The sequence below is a fragment of the Pristiophorus japonicus genome, chromosome 4 (assembly GCF_044704955.1).
Source record: "Pristiophorus japonicus isolate sPriJap1 chromosome 4, sPriJap1.hap1, whole genome shotgun sequence".
Lineage (NCBI taxonomy): Eukaryota > Metazoa > Chordata > Chondrichthyes > Pristiophoridae > Pristiophorus > Pristiophorus japonicus.
In genome coordinates this window covers 13,830,700-13,854,749 of record NC_091980.1, presented here as the reverse complement: position 1 = coordinate 13,854,749, position 24,050 = coordinate 13,830,700, and the positions used below count along the sequence as shown (strand labels likewise).

Sequence of the window (24,050 nt, the reverse complement as noted above, 5' to 3'; positions counted from 1 at the left end):
GCTTAGTGTGGTCCCATTCTAAGCCCTGGGGAGCTGAGCAGAGTGCTAAGTTTTGACACGCAAATCAGGACACAGCGAGACATGGGGCCTCAGCTGTTTAATAGCATTGGAGACAACTTAGTGATTGTGGCTGTTCTGAACAAAATATATTTCCTCATCATTTTTCATCCAGTCAGATCTGGGAGGAACTGTGTTTGGGTTCTCCAGTCAGAAAATCAGGATGTGACAAACTAAATATAATGTTTGCAGTTATCAGAACACACCAAAAGGACACTTAGGAATTAGGTGGACTTTAGACAGTAGGCATAGGAATTTGACTTCATATTCTAGCTGTAAAACCGTTGCATTGAACGTGGGGTGTTGAGAGCAAGTGTCGTCTTTAGCTGAAGCAGAATTAAAGAGCAAGTGATAATTGGACCAGAGCGTGGGGATGTAATTAAGTCTTTGTTCATTCTGTCATTTTTGTATTTCTATTTAAAAACTCCTATGTCACACATTTACAATGAAAAATGCCAAGGTAAACGTGTCACGTTGTAATTATACCCACTAACCAGTGGTGGCACTGAAGTCCCTCCGCTGGATGGGAGGGTGTAATTACAGCATGGCAAGTTCATAGTTTCCCCTATAAATGTAGACTTCAGGATTTATAAAGTTGACAGGAAATTCGTGCAGATTTTTGATATAAATTTCAGAAATTGAAGTACAGTATAATATTTGCAAGAACTGGTAACATGCTTGAATAAATGATTCGGTTGTTGAATGCTGCAATGAGTTTTTAGTATTTTTTAACAAGGCAAGGGAATACACAATAAATGGTAGGATGTGGAGAAGTGCAGAGGAACAGTGTGACCTTGGAGTGCAGGTCCACAGATCCCTGAGGATAGCAGGCCAAGTAGATAAGGTGCTTAACAAGGCAAATGGCATGTTGGCCTTCATAGCGAGAGGATTTGAGTAAAGGAGCAGGGAGGTCTTACTGCAGTTGTACAAGGCTTTGGTGAGACCACACCTTGAATATTGTGTACAGTTTTGGTCTCCTAATCTGAGGAAGGACATTCTTGCTATTGAGGGAGTGCAGCGGAGGTTCACCAGACTGATTCCCGGGATGGCAGGGCTGACAGATGAAGAAAGACAGGATCGACTAGGCTTATATTCACTGGAATTTAGAAGAATGAGAGGTGATCTCATAGAAACAAATACAATTCTGACGGGATTGGACAGGTTAGATGCAGGACGAATGTTCCCAATGTTAGTGAAGTCCAGAACCAGGGGTCACAATCTAAGGGTAAGGGGTAAGCCATTTAGGACAGAGATGAGGAGAAACTTCTTCACTCAGAGAATTGTGAACCTGTGGAATTCTCTACCACAGAAAGTTGTTGAGGCCAGTTCATTAGATATATTCAAAAGGGAGTTAGATGTGGCCCTTATGGCTAAAGGGATCAAGGGGTATGGAGAGAAAGCAGGAATGAGATACTAAAGTTGCAAAAATGATCAGCCATGATCATATTGAATGGTGGTGCAGGCTCAAAGGGCTGAATGGCCTACTCCTGCACTTATTTACTATATTTCTCTGCTTGAACTGTATAAAACACTAGTTAGGCCACAGCTATAGTACTGCGTGCAGTTCTGGTCACCACACTGCAGGAAAGATGTGATTGCACTCGAGAGGGTACCGAGGATGTGGCCAGAACTGGAGAATTTTAGCTATGAGGAAAGATTGAATAGGCTGGGGTAGATTTCTTTGGAATAAAGGAGGCTGAGGGGAGGCTTAATTGAGGTGTAAAACATTCTGATGGGCCCAGATGGAGCTATTTTCCCTCAGCAGAGGGGTCATTAATCAGGGGACATAGATTTAAAGTAATTGGTAGATGGATTAGAGGGGAGCTGAGGAGAACCTTTTTCACCCAGAGGGTGGTGGGGTCTGGAATTCACTGCTTGAAAGGGTGGTAGAGGCAGAAACCCTCATTGCATTAAAAAGTACTTGAAGTGCCGTAAACTAATGTAGCCAAGTTTGCTGATGATGCAAAGATGGGTGAGAAAGACAATTGTGAGGAGGACACAAAAATTCTGCAAAGGGATATAGACAGATTAAGTGCATGGACAAACATTTGGCAGATGTAGTATAATATGAGAAAATATAAAGTTATCCATTTTGGCAGAAAAAATAGAAAAACAAATAATTTAAATGCAGAAAAATTGCAAAGTGCTGCAGTACAGAGGGGCCAGGGAGGTCCTTGTGCATGAAACACAAAGTTGGTATGCAGGTACAGCAAGTAATCAGGAAGGCAAATGGAATGTTGGCCTTTATTGCAAGGGGGATAGAGTATAAAAGCAGAGAAGTCCTGCTACAACTGTACAGGGTATTGGTGAGGCCACACAGAGAGTACTGTGTACAGTTTTGGTCTCCGTATTTAAGGAAGGATATACTTGCATTGGAGGCTGTTCAGAAAAGGTTCACTACATTGATTGAGGAGATGAGAGGGTTGACTTATGACAGGTTGAGTAGGTTGGACCTATACACTGAGTTCAGAAGAATGAGAGGTGATCTTACCGAAACATATGATAATGAGGGGGGCTCGACAAGGTGGATGCAGAGAGGATATTTCCACTCATAGGGGAAACTAAAACTACGGGGCATAGTCTCAGACTAAGGGGCCGCCCATTTAAAACTGAGATGAGGAGAAATTTCTTCTGAGCGTTGTAAATCTATGGAATTCTCTGCCCCAGAGAGCTGTGGAGGCTGGGTCATTGAATATATTTCAGGTGGAGATAGATTTTTGAGCAATATGGGAATAAAGGGTTATGGGGAGTGGGCAAGGAAGTCCATGATCAGATCAGCCATGATCGTATTAAATGACGGAGCAGACTTGAGGGGCAGGTGGCCTCCTCCTGCTCATATTTCTTATGTTCTTAAACTGCAAGGCTACGGACCGATAGCTAGAATGTGGGATGAGGCTGGATAGCTCTTTTTTGGCCAGCACAGACACGATGGGTTCAATGGCCTCCTTCTGTGCCATAAACTTCTATGATTATATGATTCTATTAAACTATATAACTTATCACGTGCATTGCGAATACTGCATATGTTACTGTGGAATCTGTAACTGAACATATACACATACACACTGGTTGAACCTCCCTTATCCAGAACCGTCGAGATCTGGCCTGTTCTGAATCAGGGATTTTTGTGGGCGAGGGATGGTCACATTAAATTGGATGGTACAGGTACTGAGCAAGGGGATATTGGGGCTGGGAGTGCAGCAGAGAGATCATGGGGGGGCGGGGGGGTGGATCGTGGGTCAGGCCAGCGATTGCGGGAGTCGGCAGCGAGGAAGGACTTCAATTTGTTCATGTCGGGGCTCTGCGCATGCGCCACCTGGTGGCCGGGAATGGTTCTCGATAAGGGAGTTCTGGATAAGGAAGGTTCAGCCTGTATATGTGTGTGTGTGTGTATTCGCTGCTACCAAGTTTCATATGCATGCCTCATAGACGGCAAGTATGTAATAATCGGCCCAGCTGCTCGGGTCTGAGAATTGATTGTGCTCCCGAATGTCAGCGTACGTATGGCAATTTGGGTTCATCGATGAAGTTGTTGACTATAAAGTGGCACAGAGCTTGATGAGGAATATTTTCCTCTCTTTTTTTTTTTTTTTCCCTGCCCCCTGAAGGAGCTGATACATTCTGGGGCGCAATTCTGTGGGTGCTGCTTGTCCTTGATTACCTTACCCATGTCACTATTTTTCACGGGCGAACCCAGGGAGTGGATCTTGGCGGCTGTTCCTGGTGTGGAAGGTATCACATCCGAGCCTCATTTTCCAGAGGGAAGTAGGTGGACCATGTTTGGGAAGAAGAAGCCTGGTTATGGACCTATAGCTGGTAATTGGGATTAGACTGGATGACTGTTTTTTGGACGGAGCAGATATAATGGTAAGTACTGCAGGGAATAGAATATGGCCAGAGTGATCTGGATTAGTTTTGATTGCCTGGATGGGTCGGAGAGGAATTTTCCCAGATTTTTTCTCCCTGAATTGACCTGGGTTTTTATCTGGTTTTTGCCTCTCCCAGGAGATCACATGGCTGCGGTTGAGGTGGAGTGTAGAATGTTTTATTATAAGCGGTGTCGCAGTTGTGAGGCGGATTGGTTGGGCTGGGTGTTCTTTGCCTTTCCGTCATTGTTCATTGGTTTATATATAATCTTTAGGACTGCTGACCAAGGTCCGTGCAGCTCTTTGTCAGCCGGCGTGGACACGATGGGCTGAAATAGCCTACTTCTGCACTGTAAATTTCAATGTTACTATGATGGCTTGTGTCGTTTTCTTTGCTTCCCAGGACAAGGAACACAGACTAATTGTATTGCATTTTCCACTGTACAGATACTCATTCAAACCTGACCTGTAGAAATATAGACCGTTTGTTAATAACTTGATGGACTGAAATATTTAAAAGCAGCATTTTCTGGATCTCTGTTGAGAGCAGCGACTAATATTTAGACCTCTAGTTCACGCATAAGGACCAGAAGCTGCCCGTAAATGTTGCCTGCAGATGCAGGGCAAGGAGGTTATGGCTATTGTGGAGGGCCTGACATTAACTGGTTCTGGTAGCAGTGGATCTTTCTGCTTACCAATACATTCTTCACCTCGATTAGGACTGCTGTGATCTTTGTCCCAATAATTGAAGTCAGTGTTAGGAATAGGAGGAGGCCATTCAGCCTCTCGAGCCTGATCTGACATTCAATTAGATTGTGGTTGATTTGAATAGTGGCTTGAAAGTTCATGTTTACAGCATGTCAGAAGAAATTTTGTAATTTCTGCCAACAAAAAAAAAGCATACTTGCATTTATATAGCACCTTTCACAACCTCCAGTCGCCCCAAAGTGCTTTACAGCCAATGAAGTACTTTAGAACTGTAATCACTAATGTAGGAAATGCAGCAGCCAATTTGCACACAGCAAACTCCCACAAAAAACCATGTGATAATGACCTGATGATCCGTTTTAATGATGTTGGTTGATGGATAAATATTGGCCCAGCACATCAGGGATAACTCCGCTGCTCGTCTTGGAATAGAGCCCTGGGATCTTTTACGTCCACCTGAGAGGGCAGACGGGGCCTCGGTTTATCCGAAAGGCGGCACCTCTGGCAATGCAGCACTCCCTCAGTACTGCACTGGTGCGTCAGCCTCGATTTTGTGCTCAAGTCTCTGAATTGGGGCTTGGAGGCGAGAGGGCTACGAACTGCCAAGCCAAGGATTGTGCAAGTTAACTTATTTTTTTTTAAATAAAGGGCTTGAAGTCTGAGGAATTACTTGACTAAAATCTCCTGTTTGTTTGCAGGCCGCAGTATTACAAGCTTTTAGATGAATGTGTGTCTCAGGTAGTCCTGCAGAAAAATGGATCTGACCCAGACTTCAAATGCAGAAAATTTACTCTGGATGTCGAGCATTTAATAGGTAAATACAATTTTGGATTAATTTACTCTGATTTATTTTGCCTATGTAACGGCCACTACATTGCAAAAGTAATTCATTGTGTTTAGTACTTTGAGACGTATCAAAGACGTGGTAAAATATTATATAAATGCAAGTACTTGCTTCTCTATTTTATTCCAATATTCGAACTGCACAGTGTGATCAATTGGAGGTGCCTGACAAACACGTTGATGGGCTTATATTTTGCAGACAACTTGATTGACAAAACCAAAGTGCAAATCAGCGAAACCAAAGCCGCAGATCTGGAAAAAAAGGTAATTCAGCATGAAAAGAAAATTGATTTAGTTTTGAAAGTAAATATGGTCTTTACACAACGTGTGATAGACAGGCCCACTCACAACCAGCCGTGGAGATGTCAAGCGGTCAGGCTTTTAATAACGCGCCTGTCGGAACGCTCAACCAGCTGGCCGCTGATGGTTTTATATAAAGGTGTTTGCGTTTAATAGTTTGACAAAAAAAGGTTAGCGGTGGCAGTGCGTAGGAAATAACACAGGACATTTTCATTTAAAAAAATAAATGAATTTAACTGTCGGTGCCGGTCATATTTCTGACTGACCCCTGTGATTTTATCACAAGGTGATTCTGGTCTGCATCTGCCGTACAAAATCCCCCTCTCTTTTTTTTTAAATTCAGAAGTTGGTTCGATTGACCGCTAACGCGCATAGTTATTCAAAATCAAGATGCCTGAAAGGGTGGTAGAGAAACATAGAAAATAGTTGCAGGAGTAGGCCATTCGGCCCTTCGAGCCTCCACCCCCATTCAATAAGATCACGGCTGATCATTCCCTCAGTGCTCCATTCCTGCTTTCTCTCCATACCCCTTGATCTCTTTAGCTGTAAGGGCCACATCTAACTCCCTTTTTTGAATATATCTAACGAACTGGCCTCAACAACTTTCTGTGGTAGAGAAATCCACAGGTTCACAACTGAATGAAGAAGTTTCTCCTCATCTCGGTGCTAAATGGCTTACCCCTTATCCTTAGACTGTGACCCCTGGTTCTGGACTTCCCCAACATCGGAAACATTCTTCCTGCCAATCCCGTCAGAATTTTATGTTTCTACGAGATCCCCTCTCATTCATCTAAATTCCAGTGAATATAAACCTAGTCGATCCAGTCTTGAGGCAGAAACCCTCACCAAATTTAAAAAGTACTTGGAGGTGCACTTGAAGTGCCATAACTTGCAGGGCTACGGACCAAGAGCTGGAAAGTGGGATTAGGCTGGACAGTTCTTGGTCAGCGCGGACACGATGGGCCGAAGTGGCCTCCTTCCGTGCTGTAAATTTCTATGATTCTATGTTGCAAACCTGGAAAAAAAGAAACAGAAAATGCTGGGACCACTCGACAGGTCAGGCAGAAAGAGAGAGGGAGAGAAACAGTTAACGTTTCAGGTCGACGACCTTTCATCAGAACTGTCTGCATTGTTTATTGATGCATCTGTCCCAAGGTTCTGAAGTTTTATATTTTTGTATCAAAAGCGCACTCGATGTGAATCGGGGGTGGTATTGGAGAATCCCCCGTTTTCATCCCTTCCAGCCTGCAAGAAAGGAAGAGAGGCTTCCATTTATGCAGTCATGTGCTTTTCAGATATCCTGAGGCCATCACAGCCAGTGTAGCCACTGTTGTGCAGGCAAACCAAGAAAGATGTAGAGGCCTCAGAAAGGGTACAGAGGAGGTTTATTAGGATGTTATTAGGGATGAGGGACTTCAGTTATGAGTAGAGAATAGGGGGCGCTAGTTACTAGGGGGCATTGTTTTTAAGGGGTCGCCCATTTAGAACTAAGATGGGGAGGAATTTCTTCGGAGGGTTGTAAATCTGTGGAATTCTCTGCCCCAGAGAGCTGTGGAGGCTGGGTCACTGAATATATTTCAGGTGGAGATAGACAGGTTTTTGAACAATGAGGGAGTGATGGGTTATGGGGAGCGGGCAGGGAAGCAGCGCTAAGCCCATGATCAGATCAGCCATGGCGGAGCAGGCTCGAGGGGCCAATGGCTGACTCCTGCTCCTATTTCTTATGTTCTTATGAGACGTAGGAAAAGTTAGGACTGTCCGCCTTGGAACAGAGAAGGTGACCTAATAGAGGGTTTCGAAGATGAGGAGAGGCCTTGATAGAGAAAAATAATTCTCTCTGGCGAGTGGGTCAAAAACTAAAGGTCATAGGTTTAAAATCATTGCCAATAAATATGAGGGTAGATGAGGGAATTTGGGTACTTGAGGATGAGGAGCTTGTAGGGTTACAGACAATGAGGGGGCCGGGTGGGTGGAACTGAGCGTGAGTGTTCTTTCAACGAGCCAGCAGAGGCACAACGGACCGAATGGCCTCCTGTGCTGTAGGTTTCTATGATTCGAACCAGTTTGCATGCAGCAGCATCCCACAAAACAAAAAATGACCAATTTTGGTGGCGGAATGAATGTGGGGCTAGGACACGGGGGACAATACCCTTTTAAGGAGTGTGTCAAAATCTTTTACCTTAGTCTAAGCAGACAGACGGGACTTTGGTTTAATGCCTCGTGTAAAAGATGGCATTTGCAGCATTCTCGCTGTTGCACTGTAGTGCTGGCTGGCCTAGATTATTACAAGGGAAATAGGAGCAGGAGTAGGCCATACGGCCCCTCGAGCCTGCTCCGCTATTCAGTAAGATCATGGCTGATCTGATCTTGGCCTCAACTCCACTTTCCTGCCTGTTCCCCATAACACTTGACTCCCTTATCATTCAAAAATCTGTCTATCTCCCCCTTAAATATATTCAATGAATACCAGCCTCAACAGCTGTCTGGGTAGAGAATTCCATAGATTCATGACCCTCTAAGAGAAGAAATTCCTCCTCATCTCAGTTTTAAATTGGTGATCCCTTATTCTGAGGGGAAACATCCTAGAACATAAAAACATAAGAATTAGGAACAGGAGTAGGCCATCTCGCCCCTCGAGCCTGCTCCGCCACTCAACAAGATCATGGCTGATCTGGCCGTGGACTCAGCTCCACTTACCCGCCCGCTCCCCATAACCTCCTTAATTCCCTTATTGGTTAAAAATTTATCAATCTGTGATTTCAATGAGCTAGCCTCAACTGCTTCCCTGGATAGAGAATTCCACAGATTCACAACCCTCTGGGAGAAGAAATTTCTTCTCAACTTGGTTTTAAATTGGCTCTCCCGTATTTTGAGGCTGTGCCCCCTAGTTCTAGTCTCCCCGACCAGTGGAAACAACCTCTCTGCCTCTATCTTGTCTATCCCTTTCATTATTTTAAATGTTTCTATAAGATCACCCCTCATCCTTCTGAACTCCAACGAGTAAAGACCCAGTCTACTCAATCTATCATCATAAGGTAACCCCCTCATCTCTGGAATCAGCCTAGTGAATCGTCTCTGTACCCCCTCCAAAGCTAGTATATCCTTCCTCAAGTAAGGTGACCAAAACTGCACGCAGTATCCAGGTGCGGCCTCACCAATACCCTATACAGTTGCAGAAGGACCTCCCTGCTTTTGTACTCCATCCCTCTCGCAATGAAGGCCAACATTCCATTCGCCTTCCTGATTACCTGCTGCACCTGCAAACTAACTTTTTGGGATTCATGCACAAGGACCCCCAGGTCCCTCTGCATCTACCCTGTCCAGCCCCCTCAGAATCTTATACATTTCAGTAAGAAGCAAACGTGCTACCCACTGAGCCACAGCTGTCACTCAAACTGTAATCCCTCATCCCTGGAACCATTCTAGTGAAATTCTTCTGTACCCTCTCTTCTTTTCCTTCCTAAAGTGCGGTGCCCAAAATTGGACACAATACTCCAGCTGGTGCCGAACTAGTGTTTTGTACAGGTTTAGAATCACTTCCTGGCTTTTGTTCTCTGCCTCTATTTATAAAGCCCAGGATCCTATATGCTTTATTAATTGCTTTGTTAAACCTGTCCTGCCACCTTCAATGATTTGTGCACAAACACCCTCAGTTCTCTCTTTTGGCAGCCCCTTTAAAATTGTACAATTTAGCATGTATTGTCTCTCCTATTCTTACTACTGCGTTTCCGTATAGAATTTCATCTGCCATATGTCGCCCATTCCACCAGCCTGTCAATGGCCTCTTGAGATCTATTTATATCTTCCTCACTGTTTACTACACTTCCAAGTCTCGTATCATCTGCAAATTTTGAAATTGTGCCCTGTACCTCCAAGTCCAAGTCATTAATGTATATCAAGAAGAGCAGTGGTACTAGTGCTGAATCTTGGGGAATGTCACTGTTTACCTCCCTTAAGTCCGAAAAACAACTATTCGTCACAACTCTGCTTTCTGTCCCTTAGCCAATTTTGTATCCATGCTGCGACTTCTCTTTTTGTCCGTTTTGCTAACAAGCGTAGTATGTGGTACTTCATCGTATGCCTTTTGAAAGTCCATGTACACATCATCAGCTGCATTGTCCTCATCCACCCTCTCTGTTACCTCATTAAAAAAAAAAACACAATCAAGGTAGTCAAAACACGATTTTCCCTCAATTTTTATTAGTCCATGCATGTCCAAGTGGCTGTTAATTTTCTCCCGGATTATTGTTTCTAAAACCTTCCCGACCACCGACGTTAAACTGACTGGCAAGTAATTGCCAAGGGTTATCCTTCTCGCCTGTTTTGATCAAGGGTGTAACATTTGCAACCCTCCAGTCCTTTGGCACCACCTCTGTATCTGGGGATTGGAAGTTTGTGGCCAGCATCTCCACAATTTCCACCCTTGCTTCCTTCAGATACCTAGGGCGCATCCCGCCCAGTCCGGGTGATCTGTAGCAAGATAGTCCCATAGTCTGATTTGAAGGCATGAAATCAATCAGCCTCTCCTGTGAAATAAACCAGGCTTGGACGGAAGGAATGAGTCAGCTGCAAAAATAGACGAACATGTAACGGTTTGGAGAAAGCTGCCAAACTCTGGATGATTTAAGAGGCTGTAAAATCCTGGATCATCCATCACTTTGTATTTTGTGGCATTGGCTTGATTGTATCGAGCCTGCTTTCACTGACCTCGGTGGAATAATATAGTCAGGTAGGAATAGATTAAATAGGAGACTGATCAAGATGCCCAGTCATTCTGGTGAAGCCTCCATTATCATGAGATGCTTTTACCATCTGTATCCTCAGGAAGAAAATATAATAAACCGAAATAGCCCCGAGTAATTCAAAAGACTTCTGCCTTTACATATTTATTGTGAGCTAGGTACACCATATTTATTTTTAGAAACATAGAAAATAGATGCAGGAGTAGGCCATTTGGCCCTTCGAGCCTGCACCACCATTCAATAAGATCGTGGCAGATCATTCTCTCAATACCCCTTTCCTGCTTTCTCTCCATACCCCTTGATCCCCTAAGCCGTAAGGGCCATACCTAACTCCCTCTTGAATATATCCAATGAATTGGCATCAACAACTCTCTGCGGCAGGGAATTCCACAGGTTAACAACTCTCTGAGTGAAGAAGTTTCTCCTCATCTCAGTCCTAAATGGTCTACCCCTTATCCGAAGACTGTGTCCCCGGGTTCTGGACTTCCCCAATATCGGGAACATTCTACCCGCATCTAACCTGTCCCGTCCCGTCAGAATCTTATATGTTTCTATGAGATCCCCTCTCATCCTTCTAAACTCAAATGTATAAAGGCCCAGTTGATCCAGTCTCTCCTCGTATGTCAGTCCAGCCAGTCAGGTGAACCTTCGCTGCACTCCCTCAATAGCAAGAACGTCCTTCCTCAGATTAGGAGACCAAAACTGAACATAATATTCCAGATCAGGCCTCATCAAGGCCCTGTACAACTGCAGTAAGACCTCCCTGCTCCTATACTCAAATCCCCTAGCTATGAAGGCCAACATACCATTTACCTTCTTCACCGCCTGCTGTACCTGCATGCCAACTTTCAGTGACTGATGTACCATGAAACCCAGGTCTCGTTGCACCTCCCCTTTTCCTAATCTTCCGCCATTCAGATAATCTATCTTCGCGTTTTTGCTCCCAAAGTGGATAACCACACATTAATCCACATTATACGCATCTGCCACTCACCTAACCTGTCCAAGTCACCCTGCAGCCTCTTAGCGTCCCCCTCACAGCTCACACCGCCACCCAGTTTAGTGTCATCTGCAAACTTGGAGATATTACACTCAATTCCTTCATCTAAATTATTGATGTATATTGTAAAGAGCTGGGGTCCCAGCACTGAGCCCTGCGGCACTCCACTAGTCACTGCCTGCCATTCTGAAAAGGAGCCGTTTATCCCGACTCTGCTTCCTGTCTGCCAACCAGATCTCTATCCACATCCATATATTATCCCCAATACCATGTGCTTTGATTTTGCACACCAATCTCTTGTGTGGGACCTTGTCAAAAGCCTTTTGAAAGTCCAAATACACCACATCCACTGGTTCTCCCTTGTCCACTCTACCAGTTATATCCTCAAAAAAAATTCCAGATTTGTCAAGCATGATTTCCCTTTCATAAATCCATGCTGACTTGGACCGATCCTGTCACTGCTTTCCAAATGCGCTGCTATTTCATCCTTAATAATTGATTCCAACATTTTCCCCACTACTGATGTCAGGCTAACCAGTCTATAATTACCCTCTTTTTCTCTCTCCCTCCCTTTTTAAAAAGTGGTGTTACATTAGCTACCCTCCAGTCCATGGGAACTGAACCAGAGTTGATAGACTATTGGAAAATGATCACCAATACATCCACTATTTCTAGGGCCACTTCCTTAAGTACTCTGGGATGCAGACTATCAGGCCCCGGGGATTTACCGGCCTTCAATCCCATCAATTTCCCTAACACAGTTTCCCACCGAATAAGGATATCCTTCAGTTCCTCCTTCTCACTAGACCCTTGGTCCCCTAGTACATCCGTAAGGTTATTTGTGTCTTCCTTCGTGAAGACAGAACCAAAGTATTTGTTCAATTGGCCTGCCATTTCTTTGTTCCCCATTATAAATTCACCTGAATCCGACTGCAAGGGACCAACGTTTGTCTTTACTAATCTTTTTCTCTTCACATATCTGCAGAAGCTTTTGCAGTCAGTTTTTATGTTCGCGGCAAGCTTCTTCTCATACCCTATTTTTCCCCTCTTAATTAAACCCTTTGTCCTCCTCTGCTGAATTCTAAATTTCTCCCAGTCCTCAGGTTTGTTGCTTTTTCTGACCAATTTATATGCCTCTTCCTTGGCTTTAACACTATCCTTAATTTCCCTTGTTAGCCATGGTTGAGCCACCTTCGCCGTTTTATTTTTACTCCAGACAGGGATGTACAATTGCTGAAGTTCATCCATGTGATCTTTAAATGTTTGCCATTGCCTATCCACCGTCAACCATTTAAGTATCATTTGCCAGTCTATTCTAGCCAATTCACGCCTCATACCGTCGAAGTTACCTTTCCTTAAGTTCAGGACCCTAGTTTCTGAATTAACTGTGTCACTCTCCATCTTAAAGAATTCTACCAAGCTATGGTCACTCTTCCCCAAGGGGCCTCACACAACAAGATTGCTAATTAGTCCTTTCTCATTACACATCACCCAGTCTAGGATGGCCAGCTCCCTAGTTGGTTCCTCGACATATTGGTCCAGAAAACCATCCCTAATACACTCCAGGAAATCCTCCTCCACCGCATTGCTACCAGTTTGGTTAGCCCAATCAATATGTGGATTAAAGTCATCCATGATAACTGCTGTACCTTTATTGCATGCATCCCTAATTTCTTGTTTGATGCTGTCCCCAACCTCACTACTACTGTTTGATGGTCTGTACACAACTCCCACTAGCGTTTTCTGCCCCATGGTATTCAGTAGCTCCACCCATACCGATTCCACATCATTCAAGCTAATGTCCTTTCTTACTATTGCATTAATTTCCTCTTTACCCTGCCTCCTTTTCCTTTCTGTCTATCCTTCCTAAATGTTGAATACCCCTGGATGTTCAGTTCCCAGCCTTGGTCACCCTGGAGCCATGTCTCCGTGATGCCAATTACATCGTTTCCATTAACTGCTAACTGCTACCTCTTTTACAGGAGGTTTATTTTAGCATATATTTATTTCTCTTTCTTTCTCTCCTTTATCTCTCTTCTATATCGTTTTTATTATCCCTTCTCTCTTTCTCTGTCACGCCCTCTCTGACTGTTTCTTTCTCTCCTTCCTGCACTCTAATCTTTTGACTATTCTGATGTGCACATCGCGTCTCTTGAACTCCCCCATTGTTTTTTCACCTTTATTATAATTTCTCAAGATGACTGACGTTTTACCAAGCCTTGGCTCATGTCAGTATTTCCCCTCCTTTATTATTCTCTCCTCCCTTGATACAAAGTTATACCGAGTATAGTTCCATCAGTACCACCTGGATTCTGATGCGACACACAAGTGGCCAATCCCTGTACGTGACATTGAGTGTTGGTCGACTATTCGACCGTGGTGGGAGGCCTGCGTTCCGGTGGAACCCGATCCATATGCACTTTCCATGTTCCGCTTTCCCTACAGAAGAGAACCGGACAGATGTTAGGAATGGGAGCATTGGATTAACCCCCGTGCCCCCCTCTTCCTAGCCTAATTGTAATGCTCATATTGCCATTCTGGCTGACATCCTCAATCAGCACTGATCAAACCTCCAACTTTCCTGGCCTTACAGCTCAGTACCTATTTTTGCTTTTTTAAACTTTTATTGGAAGTCTACATGTTAACATGAATGGACAATTAGTCATAAGCTTATCTTAGTTCAGTGGTGGTCACTGCAATATGTGTCTACCAATTATGTACTTCTCCCACCAATCTTATTAATGCCCTATCGCGGCACAACAACTTGTATTTATATAGCACCTTTAATGCAGTGATATGTCCCAAGGCACTTCACAGGAGTATTATGAGATTTTTAAAAATGACACCAAGCTGTATAAGGAGAAATTAGGGCAGGTGACCAAAAGCTTGAGCGAAGAGGTAGATTTTAAGGAGGATAGAGAGGCCGGAGAGGTTTCTGGAGGGAATTCCAGAGCTTGTGGCCCAGGCAACAGAAGGCACGGCCACCAATGGTTGAGCGATTACAATCAGGGATGCTCAAGAGGGCAGAATTAGAGGAATGTAGACATCTCGGGCGGTGGGGTGGGGTGGGGTGGGTGGTGGAGGTGGAGGGGGGTGGATTGCGGATTACAGAGATGGGGAGGGGCGAGGCCATGGAGGGATTTGAAAACAAGGATGAGAATTTTGAAATTGAGGCATTGCTTAACCGGCGAGAGAGAGAGAGAGAGAGAGAGAGAGAGACATGGGATAGCTCTACCAAAGAGCATCAAAGGCACGTTGGGCCGCATGGCCTCCTCCTGTGCTGTACGAATCTGTGTTCTGTTTGTAATAAATATTTGTGTTTGTTTGTTTTTTAAAAACAGCTTGATTTGGAGTTAACAACTCGACATGAGCTGCAAGTGGAAATTCGGAAGAAAGAAACCGATTTTGAAGCAAAGCTGTCTGAACTTCAAACAAAGCAACAGGCGCTCGAGACGGATAAAACCGAGGTGGAGACTGATAACAAGAAACTGCTGAATGAAATCACTCAACTGAAGGATGAGGTAATTCACTTTAAATAGTACATAACATACTGCGAGTGTACTCCCCTGAGAGCCGCAGTCTCTCTCCAGCTTTCCAAAGGCATGTTGGGATGGTTCAGAGGTGAAATGATAAATGGATTCGATAGGGCAGATGCAGAGAAGCTATTTCCTCTCTTGAAGAAATCCAGAAAAGGGGAGGGGGAGTCTTAATTTTAAAATTAGAGCCAGACCATTCAGGGATAAAATCAGTAAGTACTTTTTTCACGCAAAGGGTTGTAGAAATATAAGAATTAGGATCGGGTTTAGCCATACCGCCAGCCTGTTCCACCATTCAATAAGGCCATGGCTAATCTTCGACCTCAACTTTGCTTTCCTGCCCGATCTCCATATCCCTTGATTCCCCTAGACTCCAAAAATCTATCTGTCTCAGTAAATCTGGAACTCTCTCCCTCCAAAAGGCTGTGGATCCCAGGAGACCATTGGAGCTTTGAAGGCTGAAAATATTTTTGAAAATACTATAATGAAATGGCGCAGATTAACCCTTTTGAGTACTGAATGTTGTTTGGAACTTGAGCGGTTAACTGCCCAAAATTATTTTTGTTAGTAAAAGGTATTGAGGGATTTGGAGCAAAGGCAGGTAAATGGAGTTGAGGTGCAGATCAGCCATGATCCAATTGAATGGCAGAACAGGCTCAAGGGGCTGAATGGTGTACCCCATTTTTTATAACATTTTAAATAGTTTAATATATTCTTAACTAGTAGTGGAGTGGATGGGTTAGTGTTGGTGTTCGTGTTCTCGATCAGGCCAACAACCCCAGCATCGAAGCACTGACCACACTTGGGCGGGCCACATTGTCCGTATGTCTGACAAGACTCCCAAAGCAAGCGCTCTACTCGGAACTCCTATTAGGCAAGCTAGCCCCAGGTGGGCAGAGGAAACGTTTCAAGGACACCCTCCAAGCCTCCTTGATAAAGTGCAGCATCCCCACTGACGCCTGGGTGTCCTTGGCCAAAGACCGCTCTATGTGGAGGAAGAGCATCCGGGAGGGTGCTGAGCATCTCGAGTCTCGTCGCAGAGAGCATGCAGAAACCAAGCGCAGGCAGCGAAAGGAGTGTGCGGCAAACCAGACTCCCCACCCACCCTTTCCTTCAACGGCAGTCTATCCTACCTGCGACAGAGACTGTAATTCCCATATTGGACTGCAGTCACCCGAGAACTCACTTTTAGAGTGGAAGCAAGTCTTCCTCGATTTTGAGGGACTGCCTATGATGATGATGATGATGATGGATGGGAAGAATGATATAGACATTATATAACTTGTCCCCTTTTTTAAAAAAAAATAATCTGACAAATGATCCTACAAAAATACATGCACAAGCTGTTGGATCATAAAGTGTGGTTTTAAAACTGCCTAACGAGCAATTCTTGGGGGTAAAGTTCAACTGTCTGGGGCGCAGGATGGGCGGCAGCTGATCGACCTTCTGTTTTCTCTTTCACCCCCACCTCCTCCCGTTTCTTTGTTTTCTCCATTAAAGGTATTAGAAAGTAAACTCTGGGTGCAGGGAATATACAATGGGTGACCCACCCATTACTGTGCATTTTCCTCCCCTTCCAGTTGAATTTTACCCCCCCCCGGGTTGTATTCGTTTTAATTACCCGCTTCAAATATCAGAATGTTGGGCTATCAAGAGTAGAAATATATTTTGTCACCAGTCAATTGGGCTCCCATCAAATGTAGCTTGCCAGGCATTTTGTAATCGGAAACGAAAAGAAGGGAAAGTGCTGAGGACAAGGGAATCGAGGGATATGGGGATAGTGCAGGAAAGTGGAGTTGAGGGAGATCATCAGCCATGATCTTATTGAATGGCAGAGCAGGCTCGAGGGGCCGAATGGCCGCCTCCTCCTCATTCTTACGTTCTTGTGTTCTTATGATACTCAGCAGGACAGGCACCGTCTGTAGTGAGAACTTCGCAAGTTAACGTTCCGACTCTGAATCCACCATCAAATCCGGTATCAGATTTGACTACACCCGAACCGTTAACGTTGCTGCTCTCTGCACCGATGATGCTGCCATACTTGCTGAGTGATTCCAGCATTTTACCTCTTTTTTTTTTTCTTGTCAGATTTCCGCCATCTGTTGCCTTTCGTTTTTTTTTGCTTTTTGTTAATTTTGTAACCGGAGTTCAGTTAATAGTTAATGCCTTGCCTGTCCCACCATGGCTGCCTCTGTTCCCATTGGAGTGGATATTGAAAGAGCTGAGCGCTTATGTGGAACATTTCTTCCGATCTGCATGTTACAGAAACTTGATCTCTTTAACACACTTTGTTTTACTGAAGTGGCATTTGTGCAGACATTCCTCTCGTACTAATAATTCACACGTGGTAAACCTGTGTCTGGGTGCTTACTGTGTTTCCATTTTATAGCGTCGTAGGCCAACTAATATTTAGCTAGCCTGCAACTTTTGTAAGTGTTCATTCTTTTTAAAGCTTTATTAAAAAGCCTATTAATAGTGTCAGGAAATTGCATTCATATGCTTTACAAGTACATGTCTCTTCTCAACCCCAACAGAATTTCTGTTCACTATATTTGTGGTAGGTCTGACTGGGTGCTTGTTGCCCGGATTCTCAAAAGTAGTCCCAGCCCACTTTTATTATCTAGCCTAGATATTAAAGCAGGATCTCTCAGCACGCAGGTATGTGCCTTTGTTCCTTTGCATCGCCCGTGGGTCAGCCAAGATTATCCGCTTGTCAAAGCAGCCCTTTTAAGATCGTTGATTGTGAGAGCTTCTCCAGATTAAAAAAAAAATAGCAATCCTTTTCTCGACGTTGTCAATTCTCCTGCAAATTTTAACGTGGATCACACCTTTGTAGTTTTCCGCGTAGGTGACGAAGGTGTTGGAATCTAAGTTTTCTATTCAATATTTTCAAATTTAGCAGGGCTATGGGGAAAGATCAGGGGAATGGGACTAATTGGATAGCTCTTTCAAAGAGCTGTCACAGGTACGTACGATGGGCCGAATGACCACCTCCTGTGCTATATGTTTCTTCGATTCCTATCTCCAAACGATGAGCATAGTGACAATGGGCTTCTTTTCTCCTTGACCTCCCTGCATCTTGTGAAATTCTGGCAGGGCAACAGGCAACGGCTACCTTGATGAAACCATGAGTTTATTAAAAAAAAATACACTCATCAGGATAGAAGCCATCTTGTGGAACCATACGGTTGCACAGGATTGGTTGAAAGGCACTCAAAATAAATACTTGGGTCTGAACCTTTGTCACAATCCCAGGGCAAATCCTCAGTTTATATTCTGATGTTCATCAGTTGGCCTGTTGTCTTGACTTCATTTTTTGTCGGCTTTCTGTGGCTGCTGTTGAACCACTTCTTTTTTCTAAGGCAAGCGTTCTAAAGCAATCGATCTCTGTGGACATTGAAATGTATTTGCTTCATGGGTTCTTTGCTTAAGAATTCATAGCAACACATTGCTATTAAGAATTAGTTGGTTTAACAATCACACTACACATTACCAGTGTTGTGTTCCTAACACAGATGAGGCTGCACACAGGAAGGTTAAAGTAACAGAGACCTCAGTCTTTAATAAGATACTCCAGAGTGAGGAACAGGCCTTAGGAGCCGGCTTCTATACAGTGCTCCTAAGGGATGCTGGGATCCCTTGGGACTTCAGCGGATGAGCTCCCTGGTGGTGGAACATGGGAGTGCATGCTTACAGATACACAACATCACTCCCGCTGCACCCCTCATGCCCCCCAAAGTCAAAGTGAAAACTGTTTACAAGGTGAGGCAGTCGGGAGCCTTTCTTTCCCTGGTGGACTGCCTCGGTACAAATGTCTGTTCTGGTGTGTTGGCTGTGCCCTCGCTGGGCTGGCGTGTTGTTGGTCCTGCAGAGCTGCTAGGTGAGCATGGGCTGTTGGGCGTGATGGGTTCGATTTCCCGGTCCGGCGTGGTGTTGCTCCTTTGGGTGTGTGTTGTGGGCTCAAAAAAGGTTGTGTCTGCTGTGGGTTGTTCAGGGCAGTCTGTGAACCGCAGCCTCGTTTGGTCCAGGTGCTTTCTGCAAATTTGTCCATTGTCTAGTTTGACTATAAACACCCTATTCCCTTCTTTAGCTATCACTGTGCCCGCAACCCACTTGGGACCATGTCCATAGTTTAGCACAAACACAGGGTCATTCAGATCAATTTCCTGTGACACAGTGGCGCGACCATTGTTTACATTTTGTTGCTGCCGCCTGCTCTCTACCTGATCATGCAGGTTGGGGTGAACCAGCGAGAGTCTGGTTTTAAGTGTCCTTTTCATGAGTAGCTTAGCAGGGGGTACCCCTATGAGCGAGTGGGGTCTCATGCGGTAGCTGAGTAGTACTCGGGACAGGCGGGTTTGGAGTGAGCCTTCTGTGACTCGTTTATGACTCTCTTTGATGGTTTGTACTGCCCGCTCTGCCTGCCCATTGGAGGCTGGTTTAAACGGGGCCGAGGTGACATGTTTGATCCCATTGCGGGTCATGAATTCTTTAAATTCGGTACTGGTGAAACATGGCCCGTTGTCACTGACCAGTATGTCAGTCAGGCTGTGGTTGGCAAACATGGCCCTCAGGCTTTCAATGGTGGCAGTGGCGGTGTTTCCCGACATTATTTCACATTCAATCCATTTTGAAAAAGCATCCACCACCACCAGGAACATTTTACCGAGAAACGGGCCCGCATAGTCGACATGGATCCTCGACCATGGTCTGGAGGGCCAGGACCACAAACGTAGTGGTGCCTCACTGGGCGCATTGCTCAACTGAGCACACACGCTGCATTGCCGTACACAGGACTCTAAGTCAGAGTCGATACCAGGCCACCACACGTGGGATCTGGCTATCGCTTTCATCATTACTATACCCGAGTGTGTGCTGTGGCGATCCGAGATGAACGTCTCCCTGCCCTTTTTTGGTAGCACTACGCGGTTACCCCACAACAGGCAGTCTGCCTGAATGGACAGCTCGTCCTTTCGCTGCTGGAACGGCTTGATTGGCTCTTGCATTTCGAAGGGGATGCTGGCCCAGCTCCCATGCAGTACACTTTTTTACTAGGGACAGCAGAGGATCTTGGCTGGTCCAAGTCCTAATCTGGCGGGCCGTGACAGGTGATTTATCATTTTCAAACGCTTCCATGGCCATCAACAAGTTTGCAGGCTGCGCCATTTCCACCCCAGTGGTGGGCAATGATAGCTGACTGAGAGCATTCGCACAGTTCTCGGTGCCTGGCCTGTGGCGGATGGTATATGTATACACTGATAGCGTGAGTGCCCACCTTTGTATGCGGGCTGAGGCATTAGTATTTATCCCCTTGTTTTCAGTGAACAGGGATGTGAGGGGCTTGTAATTGGTTTCCAGCTCAAATTTGAGGCCAAACAGGTACGGATGCATTTTCTTCATCCCGAATACACACACACACACACACACACACACTACCTCTTTCGCAATCATGCTGTAGGCTCTATCGGCCTTAGACAAACTCCTGGAGGCATAGGCGACAGGTTGCAACTTCCCCGCAACGTTCGCTTGTTGTAATACATACCTAACTCGGTACGACGACGTGTCACATGCTAGCACAAGTCTTTTACACGGGTTATACAATACAAGCAACTTGTTGGAGCATAAAATGTTTCTGGCTTTCTCAAAAGCAATTACTTGTTTTTTTTCCCCATACCCAATACTCACCTTTGCGCAATAACACATGTAGGGACTCTAAAAGGGTGCTTAACCCCGGTAGGAAGTTACCAAAATAGTTGAGTCCCAGGAACGACCGCAGCTCCGTGACGTTCTGTGGCCTGGGCGCGTTCCTGATAGCCTCTGTCTTGGTGTCTGTGGGCCGAATGCCGTCCGCCGCGATCTTTCTCCCCAAAAACTCCACTTCTGTTTCCGTGAAGATGCATTTCGACCTCTTCAGCCGCAGCCCTATTTGATCCAGTCGCTGGAGGACCTCCTCCAGGTTTTGTTGGTGCTCGGCGGTGTCCCGACCTGTGACCAATATGTCGTCCTGAAAGAACACCATGTATGGTCCCGACTTGAGTAGGCTTATCCATGTTTCTCTGGAAGATTGCTGCAGCCGACCGAATTCCAAATGGGCATCTGTTGTAGATGAACAGTCCCTTGTGCGTGTTGATGCAGGTGAGGTCCTTCGAAGACTCCTCCAGCTCCTACGTCATGTAGGCCGAAGTCAGGTCGAGCTTGGTGAACGTCTTGCCTCCTGCCAGCGTTGCAAATAGGTCGTCTGCCTTAGGTTGTGGCTATTGGTCCTGTAGCGAGAAATTATTAATAGTTACTTTTATAATCGCCGCAAATCCTGACCGTGCCATCACTTTTCAGTACTGGAACAATCGGACTGGCCCACTCGTTGAATTCTACTGGGGAGATGATGCCATCGCGTTGCAGCCTGTCCAGCTCGATTTACATAAGAACATAAGAATTAGGAACAGGAGTAGGCCATCTAGCCCCTCGAGCCTGCTCCGCCATTCAACAAGATCATGGCTGATCTGGCCGTGGACTCAGCTCCACTTACCCGCCCGTTCCCCGTATCCCTTAATTTCCTTATTGGTTAAAAATCTATATCTGTGACTTGAATACATTCAATGAGCTAGCCTCAACTGCTTCCTTGGGCAGAGAATTCCACAGATTCACAATTCTCTGGGAGAAGAAATTCCTTCTCAGCTTGGTTTTAAATTGGCTCCTCTGTATTTTGAGGCTGTGCCCCCTAGTTCTCGTCTCCCTGACCAGTGGAAACAACCTCTCTGTCTCTATCTTGTCTATCCCTTTCATTATTTTAAATGTTTCTATAAGATCACCCCTCATCCTTTTGAACTCCAACGAGTAAAGACCCAGTCTACTCAATCTATCATCATAAGGTAACCCCATCATCTCTGGAATCAGCCTAGTGAATCGTCTCTGTACCCCCTCCAAAGCGAGTGTATCCTTCCTTAAGAAAGGTGACCAAAACTGCACGCAGTACTCCAGGTGCAGCCTCACCAATACCCTATACAGTTGCAGCAGGACCTCCCTGCTTTTGTACTCCATCCCTCTCGCAACGAAGGCCAACATTCCATTCGCCTTCCTGATTACCTGCTGCACCTGCAAACTAACTTTTTGGGATTCATGCACAAGGACCTCCAGGTCCCTCTGCACCGCAGCATGTTGTAATTTCTCCCCATTCAAATAATAATCCCCTTTACTCTTTTCTTTCTCCCAAGGTGGATGACCTCACACTTTCCGACATTGTATTCCATCTGCCAAACCTTGGCCCATTTGCTTAATCTATCTAAATCTCTTTGCAGCCTCTCTGTCCTCTACACAACCCGCTTTCCCACTAATCTTTGTGTCGTCTGCAAATTTTGTTACACTACACTCTGTCCCCTCTTCCAGGTCATCTATGTATATTGTAAACAGCTGTGGTCCCAGCACCGATCCCTGTGGCACACCACTAACCACCAATTTCCAACCCGAAAAGGACCCATTTATCCCGACTCTCTGCTTTCTGTTAGCCAGCCAATTCTCTATCCATGCTAATACCACTCTCTCCCTCATCATGTGAGATTCCGCTCGCGCCTTGTGGTGAATGGGTCGTGCCTCTGGGACCAAGTGGATCCGCACCTTCGCCCCGGAAAAGTTTCCAATGCCTGGCTCAAAAAGGGAAGGAAATTTGTTAAGAACCTGGGTACATGAGGCCTCATCGACATGTGATAGTGCTCGGATGTCATCCTAGTTCCAGCAGATTTTGCCCAGCCAGCTCCTTCCAAGCAGTGTGGGGCCATCGCCTGGGACAATCCAGAGTGGCAGTTCGTGCACTCTGCCTTCGTAGGTGACCTTGACCATGGCGCTGCCTAGGACAGTGATAAGCTCTTTGTTGTACGTTCTCAGTTTCGTATGGATGGGGCTCAGGGCTGGCCTGAATGCCTTGTTGCACCACAGTCTCTTAAACATCTTTTTACTCATGATGGATTGGCTAGTGCCAGTGTCCAGTTCCATGGCTACGGGTAAGCCATTCACTTTTACGTTTAGCATTATGGGTGGACATTTCGTCGAAAATGTGTGCACCCCGTGTACTTCAGCATCTGCCTCCTCTCTCTCAGGCTCGAAATTGCTTTGATCCACCACGGACCAATCTTCCTCTGCCACCTGGTGGTTAGCAGGTTTTGCAGAGCTTGCAGCTTGTTTTCAAGGTCATTGGAGGTGCCCCATTGTTCCACAGCTCTTGCAAACATACCCTTTGAAGCGGCATGAATAGGCTGAATGGAAGCCTCCACAACGCCAACAAGGTGTGAATTGCCTTGCATTCGTCCTTTGTTGGGGACTCTGAGTCATCTGGGTCACCTGAGGCCTGCTGGCAGTTGCAGACTTGTGGGTTCTGCCCTGTACATTTCTGCTCGCAAACACAGTTCCAGTTAATTTATGAACATTGCTAGCACTTGTGTGCTGAGAGATTTGTTTGGTCTTATCATTGGTGGACATAAACGCCTGTGCTATCGCAATGGCCTTACTGAGGGTCGGTGTCTCTACAGTCAAAAGTTTTCATAGGATGGTCTCATGGCCAGTGCCCAGTTCAAAAATGTCTCTGAGCATTTGCTCCAGGTAACCATCAAACTCACATTGTCCTATAAATCGCCTTAGCTTGGCGACATAGCTCGCCACTTCCTGACCTTCAGATCGCTGGCACGTGTAGAACTGATACCTCGCCATCAGCACGCTCTCCCTCTGGTTAAGATGCTCCCAAACCAGTGTACACAGCTCCTCATACGACTTACCTGTGGGTTTCACCGGAGCCAGAAAATTCTTCATGAGGCTGTAGGTCGGTGCCCCGCAGACTGTGAGGAGGACCGCTCTCCTTTTTGCAGTGTTTCCTTCTCCGTCCAGCTCGTTGGCTACAAAGTACTGGTCTAGCCATTCGACATCGGCTTCCCAGTCCTCACCCTCCGAGAACTTCTCCAGGATGCCCACAGTTTGCTGCATCTTTAGGTTGGATTCGTATTCTCGTCGCCAG

At 45.5% G+C, this 24,050-nt stretch overlaps 1 protein-coding gene across 1 annotated transcript in view; it reads left to right on the top strand.

The window, feature by feature from the left end:
- The window catches only part of LOC139262844 (protein diaphanous homolog 1-like), a 460,427-nt gene that overhangs the window by 187,708 nt on the left and 248,669 nt on the right, over window positions 1-24,050 (top strand). Inside the window, exons 13-15 of the mRNA XM_070878024.1 lie at window positions 5,330-5,445; window positions 5,674-5,738; window positions 14,858-15,037. Coding sequence (XP_070734125.1) covers window positions 5,330-5,445; window positions 5,674-5,738; window positions 14,858-15,037 — 361 coding nt within the window. The remainder of the gene's footprint in view (window positions 1-5,329; window positions 5,446-5,673; window positions 5,739-14,857; window positions 15,038-24,050) is intronic.